The sequence below is a fragment of the Molothrus ater genome, chromosome 14 (genome assembly GCF_012460135.2).
Source record: "Molothrus ater isolate BHLD 08-10-18 breed brown headed cowbird chromosome 14, BPBGC_Mater_1.1, whole genome shotgun sequence".
NCBI lineage: Eukaryota > Metazoa > Chordata > Aves > Passeriformes > Icteridae > Molothrus > Molothrus ater.
This window is the reverse complement of record NC_050491.2, coordinates 14826061-14846073: the sequence shown is the minus strand read 5'-3', so window position 1 is coordinate 14846073 and position 20013 is coordinate 14826061. Positions and strand designations below refer to the sequence as shown.

Genomic DNA, 20013 nt, shown 5'->3' with positions numbered 1-20013 from the left:
ATGAAAATAAAAGTGTAATTTTTGTTAATTTAGCAGCTTCTGATATTGCTTGTTCTGGTCGGAATTTGTTATCTGTTAAGGATGAAAATAAAATCAAAACTCTGGTATCAGTTTTGATTCTTAAGCCTGTGCCTAATCCCTCTATTATGTGTTGTGCTTGAAAATATAAGATTAATCCCAAAATGGGGCTAGTCCCAACCAAGCCTTATTTTCCAATATCTGCCATGTATCAAGTGATAAATTTGACTTTAGGTAGAGACTGAACATCAATCAAATAAAGAATAAAACCTGTGTCCTGATTTATTGTGAGTTACGTGGCACCCTTGGGAGCTGGACATTATTTACACGAATAACAGAAATATCCACAGGTTACAAGAAAACAAACAGGGATTTTGGAAGGAATTGAAAATCTCGTGTTCCAGAGCCTGTAGAGTTGTAATTCTCCTTAAAGGATCTCTGTTCTCTGTGGGACTGAGCCAGGAACATCCCTGCCCCTTCCTTTGGGCAAGGCTGGATGAGATCCCACGTGGATCTTCTGTGTCCCTTGGGGCTGAGAGCTCTGGGTCAAAGGATTGTCCTGCAAGGCTCCTGGGGGTGTTTCACACCACACAACTCTCCGAGATGCGTCCTCCATGTCCCCAGCACGGATCCATCTCACCACGGGAGAGATGTGTGACCCCATCCTGTCCTACCCACCACGCCATCATTGCTGGTGCCACTGGAGGGTGGGGCATGGAAAGGAGGGCTCTGGGCCACTCCTGCAGCTTCTCACCCCATCCATCTTTCTTTACCCTGGCAGCAGATACTTGGATTTAAGGTATTTGATTTATGTCCCCACCCTGATAACGGAGGCATCTGGGTCTTGGAGAATGAGGGACTTTTATGTCGTTAATTAGGACCCATTAGAGCCAAGAGAACTTAAGAACAAGCTTGAGTGCTTGGCCAGATGTGGCTCCTTTGCCAAGTCCAGGTCCTGGAGAGTCCCTTTGAAATTAGGGATAAAACTTGAGTGAGTGAGCAGCAGCTCCCCAGGGCTCTGAGCTAACTAAAGGCAAGCAAGAGAGAGAGAAAACAGAGCTGTAGAAATACAGACATCAATGTCCCCACTCGAGAGTGCAAATAGTAAAAAGGTGACTGACAGTTTGCTCTTAACCTACAACTGTGACATAAATGTGGCCAAAAAGTATCACCTCAGGGTCATCTCAGACCCTCCCAGATCCTCCACCCTCCCAAACACAACCCTTCTGTCCACAAAATAAAAGGATTAAATGCCTGCCCACCCTGCTCCTGTACCATGCAGCATTTCAGAGTCAATAACTAACGAGCCCCTGGCTATGAAAGAAGGAAGGACTTGCTTTACACAGCTCAGAAATATTCTCTGATCCCACTAAAGGCAGTGGTTAATTGTGGGGTGCCAGTTGGAGTGATTGCATCTGCCGTCCCTCAAAGCAGCCGGAATGCTGTCACTCACTTTGAAATGCCCTGCTGCATTCATCAGTCTGGATGGCACAGAGAAGTTATAACCGTACAAGCCATATGGAGGATGTAAAGAACAATTAAGTGCTTCCCGAGCAATGGGACTTGATGGGAAAATGTTTCCAGATGCATGTAATCCATACAGCATTTGACCAGCAGGACCGGGGGCTTGTAGGCACTGAGCGTTTAAGTCTTCGGCTTTGGTGTTTTTCAGGGAAGACAGTTTGGGCACATCCACCATGAAGTGGGGTAAAAGGTGTGGGTTGGTGGCTCCCAGTTTTTCGTGGCTCGGAAGGAGGAGTGCCTGTTGTCTCAAGAAGCTCGTAGGGCAGATCTTGTAGTAGAGGGGCACGTTGAGGGGGTGCAGGAAGCTCTCGGGGCACGACATGCCCAGGTTGCTTGCAGGCAAGTGAAGCGTGGGAGGGGAGCACGATGGAGAGAGCAGGGGGTTCAGAGGAGAGGGGGTCCCACCGCTGGAGGCCACTGGAGAAGAGCTGGAGCTCCCACCTGGAAAGGAAAACAGAAATCATCCAGGCTGGGCTAACTGGTGTCCACAGCCAAGCAATCCTCGGAGAACTCCTGCTCCCGGCTGCCGGTGTCCATCCAAACAGGAACCTGCTCCAAAGACCAGCTCCCGGAAAGTGGGAAGATCTATGCGTAAATGGTTATTGCTAGCTGGTATTTGTCTAAACACAACATTTGCATGTGTCTAATCCCATTCCTTGGACTGGGATCATGGTAAATGCAGCTCCATACACACCTGGATCCATACCTGGCTGCACGACCGATAACCCTCCCCTGCTATACCCACACCATTGCCATTTCAGGTTCCCTATTTTTCATGCATATTCCAGACAGTTTTTTCTCCCTTGGATATAAGAACAAAAAAGCATATTCAGCCTGATGGAGAATTTTTTTGTACCTTCCTGCTCACAGGAATTGACTCATTTCACTTGGCTTCCCAAGCAATTTGAAACATTCCCCTGAATGCTATCGGTGTCTCCAGAAATTCAAACTCACAAGTCATGTGAACGTCCTCCTTTCTCAAAGGGATGAATGAACACTTTCAGAATTCAGGAGAAAAGCAACCCCAAGGAGTAAAAATGAAGCAGGGATGGGATGGCTGCTCCGAGGTGGGAATGGTGCTGGGAGCAGCCGGCCCTGGTGCTACACAGATGCTGGTTTCATCTCCCGCCTGTGGAGAGCCAAATGTCTGCTGCACACTCATTACCAAATTCTTCCAGAGGGTTTCCCCCTCCCCCCACTTTATTTCAATTTCTTACCAAAATCACAGGAAAGGATGTAAGGGAATGTGGATCCATTTGTGCTACTATTTACATTCAATTCCTACCAATACAGTGCCTGTCTGGGATCTGATCTGACTTGACACGCAACCAGAGACCCGAAATCAACTGTAAAACTGAACCATAGCTGCTGGTATAGCAAATTGTTAAAAAAAAACCTTAAAAACACAAAGATTTTGAATGTGATGCAAATTAATTTCCAAACTCCCGGCAAGCAGAGCCTCTCACAGGCCAGCCCTTGGTCACAATAATCCAGGAAGGTTTTGTGGTGTGAAGGTCTCACCCTTCCCAGCTGATGTCAGTGGCTGCTTCAGTCCTGACATCAGCAGGGCAGGGTCCAGTCCTCTCTCCGTGGACATATCCTGATGCCCTCCAGGGCTCAGGGACTTTGGGTCACGTAAAATACGGGATTGAGCTGATATTTGTGTGTGAGGCAGTGAGGGAATCCCTACGTGGCCGGATACAGCAGAGCAGAGCAGGGTCAGTATCTGCTGCACCGAGCAATAATATCACACCCCGAGCAATAATCTCACCCAAATTCCACAGCAAGTTTGGGAATGGGGATTGCAGCAGAAACGATGGAGCAGATCAATCAGCAGGTGTTTTCTGTCCCTTCCTATCAGGCTTAAAAATAAAAATTCTATGGCAATTTTTTTTCTTCAGCATGTTAATCATAATTCCTTTTAATTTATCTCCTGGTTTTAGAGTTTTGGGATTTCAGTTTTATGGCTTTTCTTCAGAAATATATTTTATTAGCAGTAGAACTTCAGATTTTGTTATATTTATATCAGTCCAGGAATCCCGTCCTGAAGAAAAATACCAAATAGATTAAACAAGAAAAAAAATGTCAAAAAATCCCAGGTAGCTGTAATATTATATTATATTATATTATATTATATTAGTACAATAATATTTTAATGTCCTTAACATTGCAATTGCTATTGTTTCATTCCTCATGCAGCTCGTCCACCACCTCCTCTCCCCTGGCAAACAGGCTCAAAAGGAGCTTTTTGCATAGGATATTTTCTAAAAATAAAATTAATAAAAAACCTCTTCATAATACTAATAAAACTGCTACTACTACCACCACCAATAATGATAATAATTTTAGTTCTCTTTACAACTGATAAACCTCTTAATTTTTCCCGAATCTGATTTCTTTGTGCAATCATTTCTACGCCTGCAGAAAATGAATTTTTGCTGTGATTTTTGCAGCATTTCCCGGCAGACCCAGGGGTGACTTGGTGTGTCCCAAAACTTTGAAGAGTTCCTTTCGTAAACGAGAATTAACTAGCGATTTTAAACCCAACTTGGAGGGTTTAAAGGGTTTAAACGAGCTGTTAGTTTTTTCCCTTCGGCGCTATGAACAATCTGTTTTCAAATATTACTTTCTGAAGTCGTTTTTCTGAGAAAATGCTATAAAGGACCGGTTGCTCTTGTCAGGATGAAGGAGAGCATTTTCCCGGAAAATTTGTCCTCCTCTTCTCTGCATTTCTGTGCGACTGCTGCATCCTAAATACCAGATAATTTTATTTTCTGTTTCATAACGCATTTGTCGGCGCAGAAGCTGCCGCTGCAGAAAGCACGGGCGGTCACCACTACCACGTTTGTAGTTGATATTCCCAACCCTGTTGGAAGCAATTAGTGTAACAGGATCAAAGCCGGAACAACCCGACTCCAAATTAGCCTCCTGCACACTCAGATTTTTTTTCCTCCCCATCTAACTCTGATTTCAGCCGGGGGCTGGAGCAGCCCCGCGCCCTCATCCTGTTCTTCCCGGCTTCTCGCATCCACTTTCACAGGAGTTTTATCCAAACCAACGCGGAATTAACCCCTCCAAAAGCAGGGATTCGTTTTCTGGGCGCGCCTCGTTATCTTTGATGGTTCGAGCCGCCCGAGGAGGCTCCGGGCGTGCGGCCGGGAGGGGCAGCGAGCGGGGTTCACTTACCCTGGCTGTCTGCGCCGAAAGCCTTGAAGTCCAGGGCGAGGGGGGGTCTCCACGGGTAGGTCTCCAGGAGCCCGTCCAGGACCCCCCTGCGGGGCGAGAGCGCCTTGAACGCAGCCGCGGGGCCGGCGGGCGCGGGGGGCGGCGGCGGGGCGGCCCCGGCCCTTACCTGTTCCTGCCGGGGTCCCGAAAACCTTTGGCGAAGGGATTCCTGTCGATCTTCAGCTTCGTGATCTGCAGGGTGAAATCAAGGGGCCACTGGGGAGCGGGACAGGCTGGGAGCGGCGGCCGCGGCCATCAGGGCTCTCCATCCCCCCGGCTCCCGGTGCCATCGGGGCTCTCCATTCCCGCGACTCCCGGTACTGCCGGGGCTCTCCAATCCCCCCGGCTCCCGGTACTGCCGGGGCTCTCCAATCCCCCCGGCTCCCGGTACTGCCGGGGCTCTCCAATCCCCCCGGCTCCCGGTGCCATCGGGGCTCTCCATTCCCGCGACTCCCGGTGCCATCGGGGCTCTCCATCCCCCCCGGCTCCCGGTGCCATCGGGGCTCTCCATCCCCCCGGCTCCCGGTGCCATCGGGGCTCTCCTTTCCCCCGCTCCCGGTGCCATCGGGGCTCTCCTTTCCCCCGGCTCCCGGTGCCATCGGGGCTCTCCTTTCCCTCGGCTCCCGGTGCCATCGGGGCTCTCCATCCCCCCGGCTCCCGGTGCCATCGGGGCTCTCCATCCCCCCGGCTTCAGGTGCCATCGGGGCTCTCCATCCCCCCGGCTCCCGGTGCCATCGGGGCTCTCCATCCCCCCGGCTCCCGGTACCTGCTGGTTCTGGTAGGCTGTGACGGTGGTGAACTCGGTCTCCTGGAAGGAGAAGGTCTGCACCCCCTCGGCCGGCAGCGACTGGATCTGCGCTAGATCGAAGCGAGAATCCTGGGCGATAACGTGTACGCGGGGCTTGTACTTGTGCATGGACTGCAGGATGATCTGTGCGGGGGGACAGGCGGCTGAGCCCCCCGGAGGGAGAAGGGCAGGCAGAAAACCCGAAGCGAGGCTCAGGGAGGACCCAGCGCTGAGCCCCAAGGCAGGAGGGACCGGCCCCCGCCCTCCCGGCGCTGCCCCCCGGATGATGCTCCGCACCCCGGGGCGCTGCTCTGCCCCTGCCCGGCCCCCCCGGCGGGGCTGCCCCACACCTACGTGCCCCTTGTCGTCCATCTCGTTGTTGGTGAGCTTCACGCGGTCGAAGCTGATGATTTGCCTCATCCAGGTCTCCCCCGAGCAGGGCGAGTCGGGGTGGATGTAGAGGCGCGGGGTGATGCAGGAGTGGTCCGTGTTCCCCGCCACCATCCACTGCGAGCTGTGATAGACGTACCTGGCCCGGGCCGGGCCGCGTCAGCCGCCGGGAGCCCGTCCCCACCTGCCCCCCACACCTATAGATTCTATAGGTGCGTGCGGGCCCCCCAGCATCCCTGTGTGACCCCCGTGTCCCGCTCGGGTCGCAGATCGCGGCCATCAGCGCAGGACGGGTCCCGCCCGTTCCCGCCGTACCTGTACCCGTACCTGTATCGCTTGGAGTCCACGGGCACGACGTCGATGGCGATGTAATATTGCTGCAGCGGCTCCAGCCCCTTCACCTTCACCCGGACCGACGGGAACATCCTCCTGCGGGCACAGGGCACAGGGACAGCGGCTGAGCGAGAGCCAAGAGGGGCTGCGGAACTGGTAATGGGCGTCGGGAGGAAGGAAAATCGAACTCAACGAAAATAGAGGAAAAAGGGGCGAACTAAGTGAAATATCTGAACAGAACAGAGAAACCCGAGACAACGAAACAAAGCAAAAATAAAAAGCCCAAGAAATAACACTGTCACCCCCCAGGAAAAAAAAAAAAGAAAAAAAAAAAAAAGAAAGAAAAAAAAAATAAAAACCGAAACGGGAAAGCAAAGCCCGAGCGAGGCGGCGGGGGCCGGCCGGTACCTGCCGGCCTTGGTGATGATCATCTCGGTGCCGATGTCGTGGAACCTCCTCCAGAGCTCGGAGCCCTGCAGCTCCACCTGCACCCCGCCCGCCCGGCTCTCGGCACCGGCCTTGGGCCGCTTCTCTGCGGGGAACACAAAGGGCAGGGGGCGGCTCGGGAGGCTGCCGGGGCCGGGGGCCGCCCTCGCTCCCCTCCGGGCTCCCTCCGGTACCCACCCGCCTCCGGGGCTCTGCGAGCCGGCCGGCAGCCGGGGCCGGGCTCCTCATCGCGACCCTCCGGCACCTTCCTCTTGGCCGAGCGTCCCACCAGGGCTTCCACCGAGAAGGCGTGAGCCCGGGAGCTGAGCGCCATCCCCCCCGGGCTGCCAGGGGTCTCCCCGGGCGGCAGCGGGGCTCAGGCGGGCGGCGGCGGCTCCATCCCGGCCGGCACCCGGCGCCCCTCGCCCGGCACGGCTCCCGTCGGGGGGCAGCGGCCACGGCGAGATCCTCTTGCATCCAACTGAGTCAATAGACGGCTGCAGCCTCCTCTGTTTGTTTTGGAAACTGGTGGGAGCATAAGAAACATTGAGTGACATTTCATGGGAGTAACGGGGGGGGGGGTTGGAGGGGGAGGGAGGGGAGAGCCACAAGGGTGGGGGGGGGGAGAGGGGGAAGAGGAGCCGGCCCCGTCTAGGATCAATAAAAGAGTTACTGTTCTCCATTAAATTGTAAAACTCAAAGAAATTTGACATAATTGCACACTAGGGGCCACTTTTCCAACAAAAGTGCAAATAACGTTTAACCAGAACCAGCGCAAAAGGGAAAAAGAAAAAAAAAAAAAGGAAAAGAAAGAGGGAAAAGGAGAGAAAGGAGAAAGATAAAGAGAAAAGAAGGATAGAAAAAGAAAGAAGAAGGCAGGAAAATATAAATAAAAGGGGAGGAAAGAAAAAGAGGGGAAAGAGGGATACAGAGAAGGGAGCCATGCCCCGCTCTGGCCCCGCCGCGCTGCCCCCACGGGCCGGTCACGCGTGGCCCCTCCGGTGTCCCCGGCACGACACACCCGGGGCCACCCCTGGGCTGTGACAGCGCCGGGCAGCAGTTCCGGCTTTGTGTCCCGTTTTTCCTTTGCTTTTCGTTTGTTTGGTTGTTTTTGGGGTGTTTTTTAAGGCAGCCCCGCCCGCTCCGCCACCCCCCCTCCCTCCCCGGCTCTGCTTCAAAGCGCGGCCCCGCCGCCCGCAGCAGCTGCGCTGAATTAGGGGCAGAAATCCCCGTTTTCCACCAGGAGAGTCCCGGGAAACTCCTGCGCGTCCGGGGAGGGCAAGGTCGGGGCCGGGGGGCTCCGTTCGGGACCCTCAGGCGCGCAGGGAAAGCGCTGCGCGGGGTCTGCGCGGCATTTTCACCCCCGCTCCGGGAACCTGCCCGCCCTGCCCAGGCTGGAACCCCCGCGCTGATTTATTTTCCATGCGGGAACCCTCCCCAGAGCCGGCAGCAAAGGGGATTCTGGGGCTCAGGTGGGTTTTGGGGAGGGGAGAGTGGCGTCCCCGCTGAGCAGGGGGGTGTCCAACCCCCCTGGCCCCGCAGCCTTTCCCGGCACCGGGGAGGTCAGCCGGGATAAATGAGCCTTAACGGGAAAAAAATGTGGAAAGGGATAAAATTCACAGGCCAGCTGAGAAAGCAGGTTGAGGAGAGGAGAGCTGGCTTTGGGACAGGCAGGGGAGGTGCAGCATTCCATGCTCTGCTTCCAGGTGCTCCCAGAGTGGCAGGGAAGCCCTGGTACATCCAAATGTTTCGCTTTTCAGGATTTCTTGCTCTGTTTGTTGGAGTTGCTGTCCTGTGTGCATATTCCCAAAGTTTGGGCTGACAGCAGGTTGTCCTTGTGGAGAACATGGAATGGTTTGGGTGGGAAGGGACTTTAAATCTCAGTTCATCTCCTGCCATGGGCAGGGACACCTTCCACCATCCCAGGCTGCTCCAAGCCCCATCCAACCTGGCCTGGGACACTTCCAGGGACCCAGGGGCAGCCACAGCCTCTCTGTGCCAGGATTTGTTCTCAGATGTGTATTTAAATTGTCCCAGACTCACATTCTTGTCCTCAAGTCCCCATCCCAAGGATGCTCCTTTCTCAGCTCAGGGTGGGCACTGCCCGTTGATGTTAACACACATTTATAACTCCCTGTACCTTTCTTAGCACACATTTACACATCAGATTCCTGGCATATCTCACTGGGACAGGGATTTGGCCAGGGAAAAGATCTCAGAAGAAGTGAAGGGGTGCAGATACAGCTGCCAAAAGTCCAAGCTCTGCATCCAGCCTGGACACCTGGTTGGAAGCCACCTCTTCTCCAGCTGCTGACCTTTCTCCAGTGCCAACTCTGGTGTGGGCAACACCTGCAGCCTGACGGGGGAGTGGAACGTGGCTATCCCAACTTCCCAAAGTCCCATAGCTGTAATCTGAATTGTAGGTGGATTTGGTCTTGTGTTACTCCATCCTTCCATGGATCTCCATCAGCAGTGGCCTCTGATGTGGTTTTGTTTCCTACAGGAATGTCCAGGTGCTCCTGCCTCATGCCTCTATGGGACAATGTCCAGCCTGCTGCCCATCCTCTGGAATGTCATTCCACAGCATAATGGTTCACTCACTGTCCATGCCAGGAGGGCTGGAATTAGATGTTCTGTCAGGTCCCTTCAAACCAAAGCATTCCACGATCCCTTGTGGCAAGAAATGGATGGAGAACCTGGGCAGGAGGAAGAAATTTGGGGTTGCCTCTTGCTCCTAGGCAGGATCAGCCCCACCTATGCAGATTTAATTCTCCTTACAAAGAGAAATTAATCAGATTTTATGAACATGTTCATAATTAGAAGAGCATAAGCTCATGATTTCGAGGTGACTGGCGGGTCCTGGCCAGCGCTGATGGAAGCCAGCTGAGGGCATGGAGTGTGAACCTTTATCTCTGCTGACATGACATATTATTAAAAAGTATTTCGAGTAATCTTTGATTTCCTCAGCATTGCAACACATTTCAAGAACTTGGCTGGGGATCAACTGAGCCTTTTTAATTTCCTACACTGAAAAATAAAACAAAAATCAAGCCCGATTGAGATGATATAATCAGGAACATTTTGAGGGTTTAGGTCAAATTAATGTGTCAGAGAAGGGTTTTCAGGGGACTTGGGGAGCTTTAATCTGTCAAAGGCTGACTCAGAGCCTGCTTGGGCTTTGTAATCTTATTGTCTTTATGGAATTATGGGATGGAATGTCCTGAATTACCATCATCAGAGAGTCTAGCAAATAATCAGTTGGCATAAAGTTCCGAATAACTAAGTTAATTTTAAAGCTAGTGTTGCACAATATGCCAGAAATGTTTGCTTAACTTGGGAATGATCTTTTAATACTGTCCCTTAATGTGTGAAAGCACTCAGCTAACCTCCAGCCACAGCCTTGTCCAGCCACTTTTGTGGCAGATTTTAGGAGATGGAGCTCTTTCCAAGCTGTGCTCAATTTTGCCAAGATTTGCTTTGCATTTACCAGAACAAAAGAAAAAAACCCTCAACAAATCAAACCAAATCTGCCTTTTGGCTTAGGGGGTAATATTTTAATATCACCTGAACTCAATTTTGCATCTAATACTTATCTCTTTTATATCTCCACTCCATTATGGATTTATATAGAGCTGCAATTATAAATTTGGTGTGTGGATATATTTGGTTCTAATGGATAAATTCAATGATTGTTCAGGCCAAACTCAAGGGTTGCTCATCCTTTGCTCCACAAATAATTAGCAAGAAAATATTCATCCATTTAATGTTTGGGAAAGTCCTGGTTTCCAGCCCTGCAGTCTCTGATCAGAGAGGTGCAGCCCCATTACCCAAACCCTGGCTCCCAGGAGAGCCTCAGCCATTGCTTCTCCAGGGTTAATTAAATGATGAGTAGTTGGGTTTACAACTGGGTGTGCGAGCATCTCTCTTCCCACTGGGTGTGTGTGAGGTGGGACGCTCTGAGCAATATTTTGGGTGGTGTAGCTCCTCTTCTGTTGCAGGGAGCAGAGCAGAGAGTCCTGGGCTGGTCCCATGTCCCTGAGTGCTCTTCCCACCCCCGCCTTGGTGGCACCAACTACATCCACCCTTTCAAACTCTTTCCTCTGCTGTAAAAAAGCATTTTAGGGTTGATTTAACCCTTTTTGCACATGCTGCTAACTTGTTGCTCCAGGGATCACCTTCAAGTTTCCTTTTTTTTCCTGGATTCCCAACCTTACTGCTACCAGTAAATAAAAATGGAATTTTTTTTGGATCCAAATCTATTTGCTTGTAAATGAAAGAGTGCCAGAACGGTTTGGGTTGGAAGGGACCTTAAAGCCCATCCAGTGCCACCCCCTGCCATGGCAGGGACACCTTCCACTGTCCCAGGGGGCTCCAAGCCCTGTCCTGCCACTTCCAAGGATCCAGGGGCAGCCACAGCTGCTCTGGGCAACCAAAATCAACCATATAAATATGTAATGAATATAATTGAACATGCTGCCTCACACCTGCACTGAGAAATGCAAGTGAATATCCAGTATTCCATTGTGCCAATAATGCCCTTTCCTTGGAGGAAAAAAAAAATAAACTTATGGATGAGACTGTGCCACAAAGAGCTGCCATGAGCCACCAGGGAAAGGGATGGGAGGTTTATTATGGGAGGATGTAAGAGCTGGAATTGAACAGTCTCTGAATGCCCTGGAGAGGCTGCAATGAAGAGGTTGTGAGGCAGCTGAATGACCCTTCTGGGGGCTGGAAAAACACTGGGTTGGGTTCTACAGGAGCTGCAAGTGCCAATATTCAACTTGAATTTTTGTAAACGAAACCTCCATTTCACAGGAGTCATTAACTAATTAGTCATTAACAGATTAACAAATATTTCTTTTTCCTAAAAATCTTTCAAACAGAAACTGCTGAAGACTGAGGGATTCTTGGCAGAAAACACCCGTGGTAGTGTGAAACAGTGCTCAGGAGATTGTTTTCCCTGACATTCTCAAATATCCCGTTCCCCAGCACAGCTTTAATTTCATTCCATGATTATTTTGCCCCTCATGAACTTTGAAGAACCTCTGTTCTTCTGTGACTGTGTCTTCTCTCCATCCCTGCTGGGCTGTGGCACCTCTGGGCTGACTCCATCCAAACCAGGAGGTGATGGCATGGTATCCTTGTCCACAGGACAATCCTGAATTTATTCCATGGCCAAAATCACAGATCTGAGCAAGAAATGAGCATTTTATGGTGGTGGCCAACCAGTGCTGAAGTTTCTTGGTTGACCTCCTAAAGAGGTCCTTCACCTCCACGTGCGCTGCATAAGTTAAAGATAAATTAAAATAAATCTCTGTTATGTTACTTTATACATAACCCCCCCTAGAGTGTGCACAGGGAATAGGATTAAACCTTAAGGAAATGATTCAGTGAAGTAAAAACAATACAGACGGCATTTGGGGAGAGTTAAATCAAATCAGGGCACTCGGACCCCTTCAGGATGAGAGAGGGGTGGGCGGTGCTCACCTCCCATGCGGGGAAGTCAAGGAAGGGTCAATAATGCCCTTGTGGGGTGGGGTAGGGATGGGACCACATCGGGACCTGTCCCCACAGGAACCTCCTCCAGCTGTGGCTGGTGCCCTGCTGAGTTTCTTCTCTCACTGGGGAGAAGGACAATAAATTAAGAGGTTTGCAAGGAAGCTTTCACTCATCTTCATGGTTTGGAGTTGTGAGCTTGCACTCGGGTTAGGAAGCGCCTTTTGAAATTAAACAGAAAAGATACAATCTTAATATTCCATGAGATGTGCCAATACAAATATCTGTCGGCAGAGATGTAAAATAATAGCTCTAAAAGCAAGGAAGAGAACCACATGAAGTTTTGGGAGCAGGGTGATGTCAGCCCCCAGCCCAGCGAGATATTCTTTGTGTTGGAAATTAAAGCCGCATGAACTCCCTGCGCAAAGCTGGGTGAGACTCTGCTTTTTCAGCCACCCCCTCAGGGAGGATGGGTATTATTTTCTGGTTTTAATTTTAAATTCATAAATAAATGTGATTGACTTGCCACCTAATAACACTGAGTTGTGCAAAATAAGGATAGAGTCTGTCAATTAAGTCTGTCAGTGGCTGGTGTTGCTGGAGCAGAAGAAAATCAGAATTAGCTGAACTGGTCAACAAAATTCAGCTTCATGAGGAAGAGGAATTCAGCTCAAGAAGAGGAAAATCTGCCTCCATGGTATTATCTCCCCTTCCAAAGTTTCTTCCTGGCTGCACTGGGTCACAGGCTATGGAGTGTAAATTATACAGCCCAAATCAAACCCTCTTCTGCAAAAAGGGGAGAAGAAAACCATGCAATGATTTAATGTAAGAAACAGCTCAAGCTACGGCTTTCTCTTGTTTGGGAATGTGGACAGTTGTGCTGAGATCCCCAAACCACTCCAACCCATGGAAATTAGCACATAACCATCTGGCCTGGTGGCTCAACACCTCCCGTGGCCGTAAATTCAAATCCCAGCAACCTTAGCAGGGGATTTGCTCAGAGAAACGAGCTGAGTCCTCAAGTAATGGAAAAACAAGGTGAGCTGGGAAGGCCTTGGGAGAGCTTTGGTTCCAGGAGGGAGCCAGCTCCAGGCAAGCATCCCTTGGCTTTCAGCAGGGAAAGGGGCTCTGCAGGAGCAGCTCCTCTTTGACTCTTGGTGTCCCATCCATGGCTGAGCTCCCCAGGCCCTTCCCTGGCATCCACCAGCTCACCCAGCTCTGTTCCCTTGGTGTTTCTCCATCCATCAGGATGCTCTGTCCCAGCTCCAAGACTCTGTGCACAGTTTTGGGGGTCACAGAGCCACTGTGGACATGGAGCAGTGCTGCCAGCTGTGGTTTCCCATCCAGGGTCCCCAGGACTAAAGTGCGTGGGTGTTCGAGGGGAGATCCTCCTGTGTGAAACATGAAATCCTCCACTGGAAATGCAGGGGTTTCCCACCCTTGGTTGGAGCCCACACTGCAGAGTGGGAAGGTTCAGAGGGCACAAAATAATTTTCCTTGCTATGTGGAATACACTGATCTTAGTTCCTTGCCTTGTGTGGGTTTTTAGCTAAGCTGCAATTAAAGATCAGAAATATGGATTTAATATCTCCAATCGAGAGCATCTGCCCTCACCATTGAATATTCTGCCTTGCCAGCCATGGCCAGAAGGCTGAGCCATGGTTGTGGCTCACCCCCCCAAAAAAATTGCTTTTTCCTCACCTTCAAGACCTGGAAGTAGCAGCTGAGTCTAATTTGGGCTCTGCAGGTTTTACCCATGGAAAGTTGTGTATTCCTTGCACATCTGGTTGTGTTCAGGGGGATGTTGCCTTTCAGTGCTGCTCAAGTCTGGCTGTGCCCCTTTAGTTCCTGGGTAAATTGTCCCTTTCCCTATGGGAAAGCCACTGGAACTCTTTGGAATAGAATTAGTAATTCATTAGCATTCCCATGGGTGAAGGTTCAGGATGAGCTCAGCATTAAACCCAGCACCAGGGCAGGTTTGGTTTCTCCTCCAGCAGTGCCACCAAAGGCAGGAGGTTGGATGACTCCAGTGCTGCCAGGAAAAGTTGTCTGGATTTTAAAAATCCCACTTGGACTTCACTCTTCCCTCTCCTTCCCCTTTCTCCTGGGACAACAGAGCCCAGAGCCCAACTAGGGCAAGGGGAGTTCCCATAAACTGTAGGGAGATGAACTCTGCTTTTCCCTGGATTTCTGCCTGTAGTTGTGCATCTGCTCAGAGTTATTGTCCCATGTTCCACAAACTTAAAGCACTTCCATACTGAACAGAATTCCTCCAGTTCACTGCAAAACACAACAAAACTCAGCCCTGAGGATGCCAAAGGCTCCTGCTCTGCACATCCTCCAATTCCCAATCCCAGCAACAGCAAACTCAGGGAATCACTGAGGGGTTGTGAAAGCTCCAGCTGCAGCTCTGCCTTGTGCTGGAGGGCAGGGGAGAACCCCAGGCTTTCCCTGGATGTGCTTTCCTGAGTGATTTTGTTGGCATGGCTCACACCCTGCGCTGTGGGATGGGGAGAGGCTGGGAAGGAGCAGGACCAGGGCTGTTCTCCCGGCATCTCAGGGGCCAGGGCTGCTCAGAGCTGGAGCTTCCCACCCAGAGATGGGGCAGGAGCTGCAGCCAGAGCTCTTTGACTGCTGGAGAAACCCAGCAGGGTTCAGTGGGCAGTGCCTGACGGGTCCCAGCTGGCTCAGGGTGATCCTTTCTCCATCTGAAGGAGCATCCTTGCCTCCTCCCACAGCATTCCCTGACCTGAGGTGGTTTCTGTTCCAGCTCAGAGTGGAGGTAAGAGCACTGAAAAACAGCTTTTCCTCAAATTGTTACAATTCAGCTTAGAGCAGGGTGGTGGTACTGGGTTGACAGTTGGATTTGATGATTTTAGAGCTCTTTTCCAACCTTAATGATCCCAGGATTCTGGGAGATAAGGAAGGGATCTGCTCTCCTCTAAGTCATAGAGAATAAATACACAAAACACAGCCCTGGATTTTTTTTTTCCTCTGTAATATATAACAGGATTAAAATGCAACCAAGAGAATTAGTAAAGAAATAATAATTAAAAAACTCCTGTGTCCATGGGTGGCAAATAGAGTTGGGTGACAGAAGAAGGGGTTCCCTGGATCCGTGGGTTTTCCTTTCCAAGCTCCCACAAACACTGCCCCAGATCCCTGGAGTTGTTGCATGTGCGAACAACCCCGAGTTTGAAAACTCTCTGTTTGTTTGCCTTCCCCCAAATCAAGAACACATTGAGAATTATTTGCAAGACAAAAAAAGAAAAGCTTTAATTTATCCAGGTTTAATTTATCCACTCAACAAATAACGTGGAATCCCTTTTCCTACCGGGACACCTGCAAAGCTCCTGCTGGGATCCCGCCTGTGCCGGAGCCGCTCCGGGAGCTCTCGGGCACTTTTAAAGTCATAAAGTTCCATAAAATTTAAAGTTTAAAGAGAGAAAGTTAAATTCAAACCTGTAAATTTTTAAACCTGTTACACTTTCCAGCTCGGGGTCTGTGCCTTTGGAGCTCAGATCGCTGTAATCAAGTGGGGTTGAAAGAAAAATGATATTTTAAAAAATTTTTAGTGTTTTCCTTCTCGTGTGTCCCAGGTTTGCATCTGACAGCTGGGTCCTCCTTCCCTGGAGGAGGGGGAAACAGGATGATTGATTCTTATTAAAGGCAGAAGGAACTGGGGGAAAAAAATCAAGGGGAAAGTGTAATGCAAAAGTGAAATTTAGATTTTTAAATTTAGATTTCAATTGTCAAGAATTTCAATTAAGATTTTTCTATGTATAGATTTGAAAACTAAAATAAGTGGAATTAAATCTGTCCATGAGTTCCACTTCCTCATGTCATCAGAACAGTTCCACACATAGGTAAAGAAACCAAACTGCAAAATATAATGAGTGAAGATCCCATTGTTCATAATTTGTTCATTATTTGTCATTTTTTTGGTTCAGTTCTGGCTTTGATTTGTGCCAAATTTGCACTGGCACAACACCAGCACCCAGGGATTTGTTCAGCTCTGACTGGCAAAACCCATCCCAGGGATTTTGCACCACTGTGGAAGGGGATTCCCCAAGCTCAGGGATGGAAATTTGGGGTTCCCCCCTCCAGCCGCCTCCTGGCCTGTCTGGGATATTCCTGCAAATAATTCAGGGAAAACTTAAACCCAGCAGCTCCTACAAAATCATTTTGCTATTGGATTTCAATCAGGAAAAGCATCAATCCTATGGAAGATTGTGTTATATCTCACTGGATCTCACAAAAATATTTACAATAAACAGGTTCTGATGGCAACTTCTACCCCTCTGACTTGTGTTGGGTGGAAGATTCCCTGAAATATAGGAAAATTTTCCACCAACAAATCTAAATGACCCCCAGTGTTCTGGTACCTTTGAAATCCATGGGAACTCTGGCACTGATTTTGGGGCACTGAGGATTTTGCACTCCATGAACAGAGGTACAGAAACCTGGCTTGGTTGCAGAGCGCAAATGATCCTGCAATCCTTTGTTTTAGGAGGGAATATTTCTTCCCCCACTCAGAAAAGCCCTACAGCCACAAAACAGGAGGAAGAAAGACTTCACAATTAACCCTGCCTCAAATGAAGAAGGATTTTAAGTTCATTTAGGTCCCTTTTTTTCCCCCAAAAAAGCCATATCACTTTACATTTATAATGTTGGTATCATCCAGTACTTTAAATCAAATTATAGCTGTATCAGGCTGCTTAACAATGTTTCTTTTTAATTAAGTTTACCAGTCCCAGATGCATTTTTTTTAAAGAAAGAAATTAAACAAACGTAATTAAATTACATGACAGGGGTTAGGTAAGACAGCAAACAGCCCAGCAAAAATACAAGGATTGATAAATCCTTTTGGATACTCACGTTTTGCACTTTCCCTACACCCTGTAGTATTCCAAGGAGCATCCTCGAATATTCACAGCAGTGTTCAGAGCCCTCTCCCTTACTTAAGAAATTACCCTCAGAGATATTTTAAAATCTTGCTGCCACGGAGATTTTAAACAGCCCAGGAAGTTCCTCAGAAAGCTGAGTATCCATGAATTCCCATTAATTTCCCTGTGCTGCAGAGACTTGAGCAGAGCATCAGATCTGCCTGGTTTGGGGGCTCTCCTGCTGGGGGTCCCCAGAGCATCCCCCTCCAGCCTCCAGCAGCAGCAGGGAGCAAGGGAGAGCTTGGACAGGCAGGATCCATCCCCATGGGATTTCAGCTTTATGGGATTGATGGAACAGCACCAAACTCAGGGTTTGCGGTGGTGCTCAGGTTGCAGGGATTGGATAAAGGAGTGAGCACTGTACAGGAAAAGGCAGCTGCATTTTTATTGAGAAAATGGCACTGAAAATAGGGATGAAGGGAAAGGAAGGGGAGCAGGGCTGGGCAGTGGGTTGCACATGCAGACCTGGAGGGATCTGTGTTTCCCTTAGCTCCTCTGAGCCCACACCCTGGAGCTGGGCTGAGCTCCCAGGAGGGCACTCGCAGCCAGGACACCCCATCACTTGAATTACTGTGGTTGAAACAGCACAAAAATACCCAGTGTGTCCACCTTTAAAGGACACAAAAATTGTCAGGAGGAGGGCAGTGGGGTTTATGGCAGTGAGGAAAGCCCTGTGCTTGCACACCCTTTTCCAAGGAAGCTCTGGGCACGGCCCATTGCATCGGCTGGAATTTGCACCCTGGACAAGACACGGCCACGGTGAGATTACTGGGATTTTATAGGGGTTAAAATGGAATAATCCCATGGAGGGAGCAGCAAATCCCTGTCTCCAGCCCTGCAGGAAGCAGATGAGCAGAGCACTGAGAAGCCTTGTGGAGCTGGGAAATCCAGAGGATCCCAGGACAATCTGCCATCCCCACGGAGCCGTGGGCGTGCACGGGGAGCAGCCTCCCCATCCTCTCCCTGATCTCCCCGACTCCTGGATCTGCATCTGGGGCTGCAAGGATGAAGTCAGCCCCGGAGCTGCTACGGGCTGGAAGTGATTTCACCGAGCTGCAATGCACATGGATTAATTCCAGTACTGTAAAGTCAACATGGGTGAACACTGGCTACATCACAGCCTTCATTACTGGGGTCTGGAGCGGCTTTGGATGAAGTAATTTCCCTGGGGTTTAGCACTTCCAAAACATATAGGGCGTCCTTCTTGGATTGGCCTGGAGAGAGGTCCCCCCCCCACCCCAGCCACCCCAAATTGGCCTTTATCAGTTGCACATGGACCCCTGTGACTGTGAGGGGCTTAAAACGAGGCCCAGATGGGCCGTGGCACACGATGCCCAAACACCGGACACATGGAATGAGGCTCAGCTCGAGTGCACACCATGGATGTTATTAATAACAAATGAGACAACACTCCCAAATGGGCCTTCAAATGGGAGAGGATGTGGGATGAGCGGGGATCAGCGATTCCTCCTGCATGGTCACATCCTGCATGGTCACATCCGCTCCTGGAGGGTTCAGCGCTGGGATTTTGGACACTGGGAAGCCAACACTCACCAGGCTGCTCAGTTTGGACTTTCCCAGATTTGAAATGAACCCTTTCCATGCAGGAGGTGTTTATTTTGTCTTTTTCCACCTCAGTTATAAACTGGAACCAAATCCTTGTCATGTGCAATTTGCTTCCTTAGCAAACAGTTGTGCAAATGTGACTCAGTTTTGCCTGGGCACCAGAATCTTTTCCCAGATAGAATCCCAGCATGGTTTGGGCTGGGAATGACTGTAAATCCCATCCAGTCCCAAATTCTGGGCAGCTTCCACTATCCCAGGGTGCTCCAAGCCCCATCCAGCCTGGCCTTACACAACTCTAGGGATGGGGCAGCCACAGCTTCTCTGGGGACCCTGTGCCAGGGCCTCCCCACCCTCACAGGCAGGAATTTCTTCCCAATATCCCAATATCCCATCTAAATATCCTCCTAATATCTCAATATACCAGTATACCATCTAAACCCAGCCTCTGCCAATTTAAATTCAAGTTCAGCTTCCTGCATGAGCCACCCCACAAAAAGCAGTTTCAACTCCTTCATTTGGCATCAGGGGCTGGGTGAAAGAGGCTTTTAAGGGTTCCTAATGGGGTTCCCCTCATCCCCTATTACTTAATTCACTTCCAAAAATTCATTCACTTCTTCCTTTCACAGCTTGATATTCAGCATCAGCATTCAGGTCCTGGTTCCCTGGAAAGGGACAGAGCTTTAGAGTGGATATTAAGAAAAATTTCTTCAGGAAAAGGGTTGTGGAGTCCCCATCTCTGGAGGGATTTGAAATCCGTGTGGATGTGGCACTTGGGGACATGGGTCAGGGCTGGCCCCGGCAGTGCTGGCAGTGGTTGGGCTCTGGGGATCTCAGGGAGCTTTTCCAGGCTGTGGGTGCTGGGATTTGGGGATGGCAATACAGGAACTTTGGGGTGCTAACACTGGGATTTTGAGGTGCTAACACTGGGGGTTGGGGCATGGTGATTCAGGGGTTTGAAGGTGATGGCACAGGGATTTGGGGATGCTGACCCCGGGATTTGGGGGTGGTAACACAGGTTTGGAGGATATTTACACTGGAATTTGGGGAATTTTAACACTGGGATTTGGGGAATTTTAACACTGGAATTTGGAGGTGCTGACTCTGGGATTTGAGGGATATTAACCCTGAGATTTGGGGGATTTTAACCCTGGGATTTGGGTGATATTGACATCGGGATTTGGGGGACATTAACCCTGGGATTTGGGGGATTTAAACCTTGGGATTTGGGTGATATTGACATCGGCATTTGGGGGACGTTAACCTTGGGATTTGGGGGACATTAACCCTGGGATTTGGGGGTGC

The 20013-nt window shown here is 50.0% G+C and overlaps 1 protein-coding gene across 1 annotated transcript; it reads right to left on the bottom strand.

Moving 5' to 3' along the window:
• Window positions 1-1387: 1387 nt before the first annotated feature.
• Window positions 1388-7037, bottom strand: TBX22 (T-box transcription factor 22). The gene is made up of 8 exons (XM_036402331.1): window positions 6902-7037; window positions 6686-6809; window positions 6272-6373; window positions 5909-6083; window positions 5534-5698; window positions 4895-4959; window positions 4729-4814; window positions 1388-1983 (listed from the first exon to the last, which is right to left on the bottom strand). The coding sequence occupies exons 1-8, from the start codon at window positions 7035-7037 to the stop codon at window positions 1388-1390; spliced, it is 1449 nt and encodes a 482-aa protein (XP_036258224.1).
• Between the last annotated feature and the right edge of the window lie 12976 nt (window positions 7038-20013).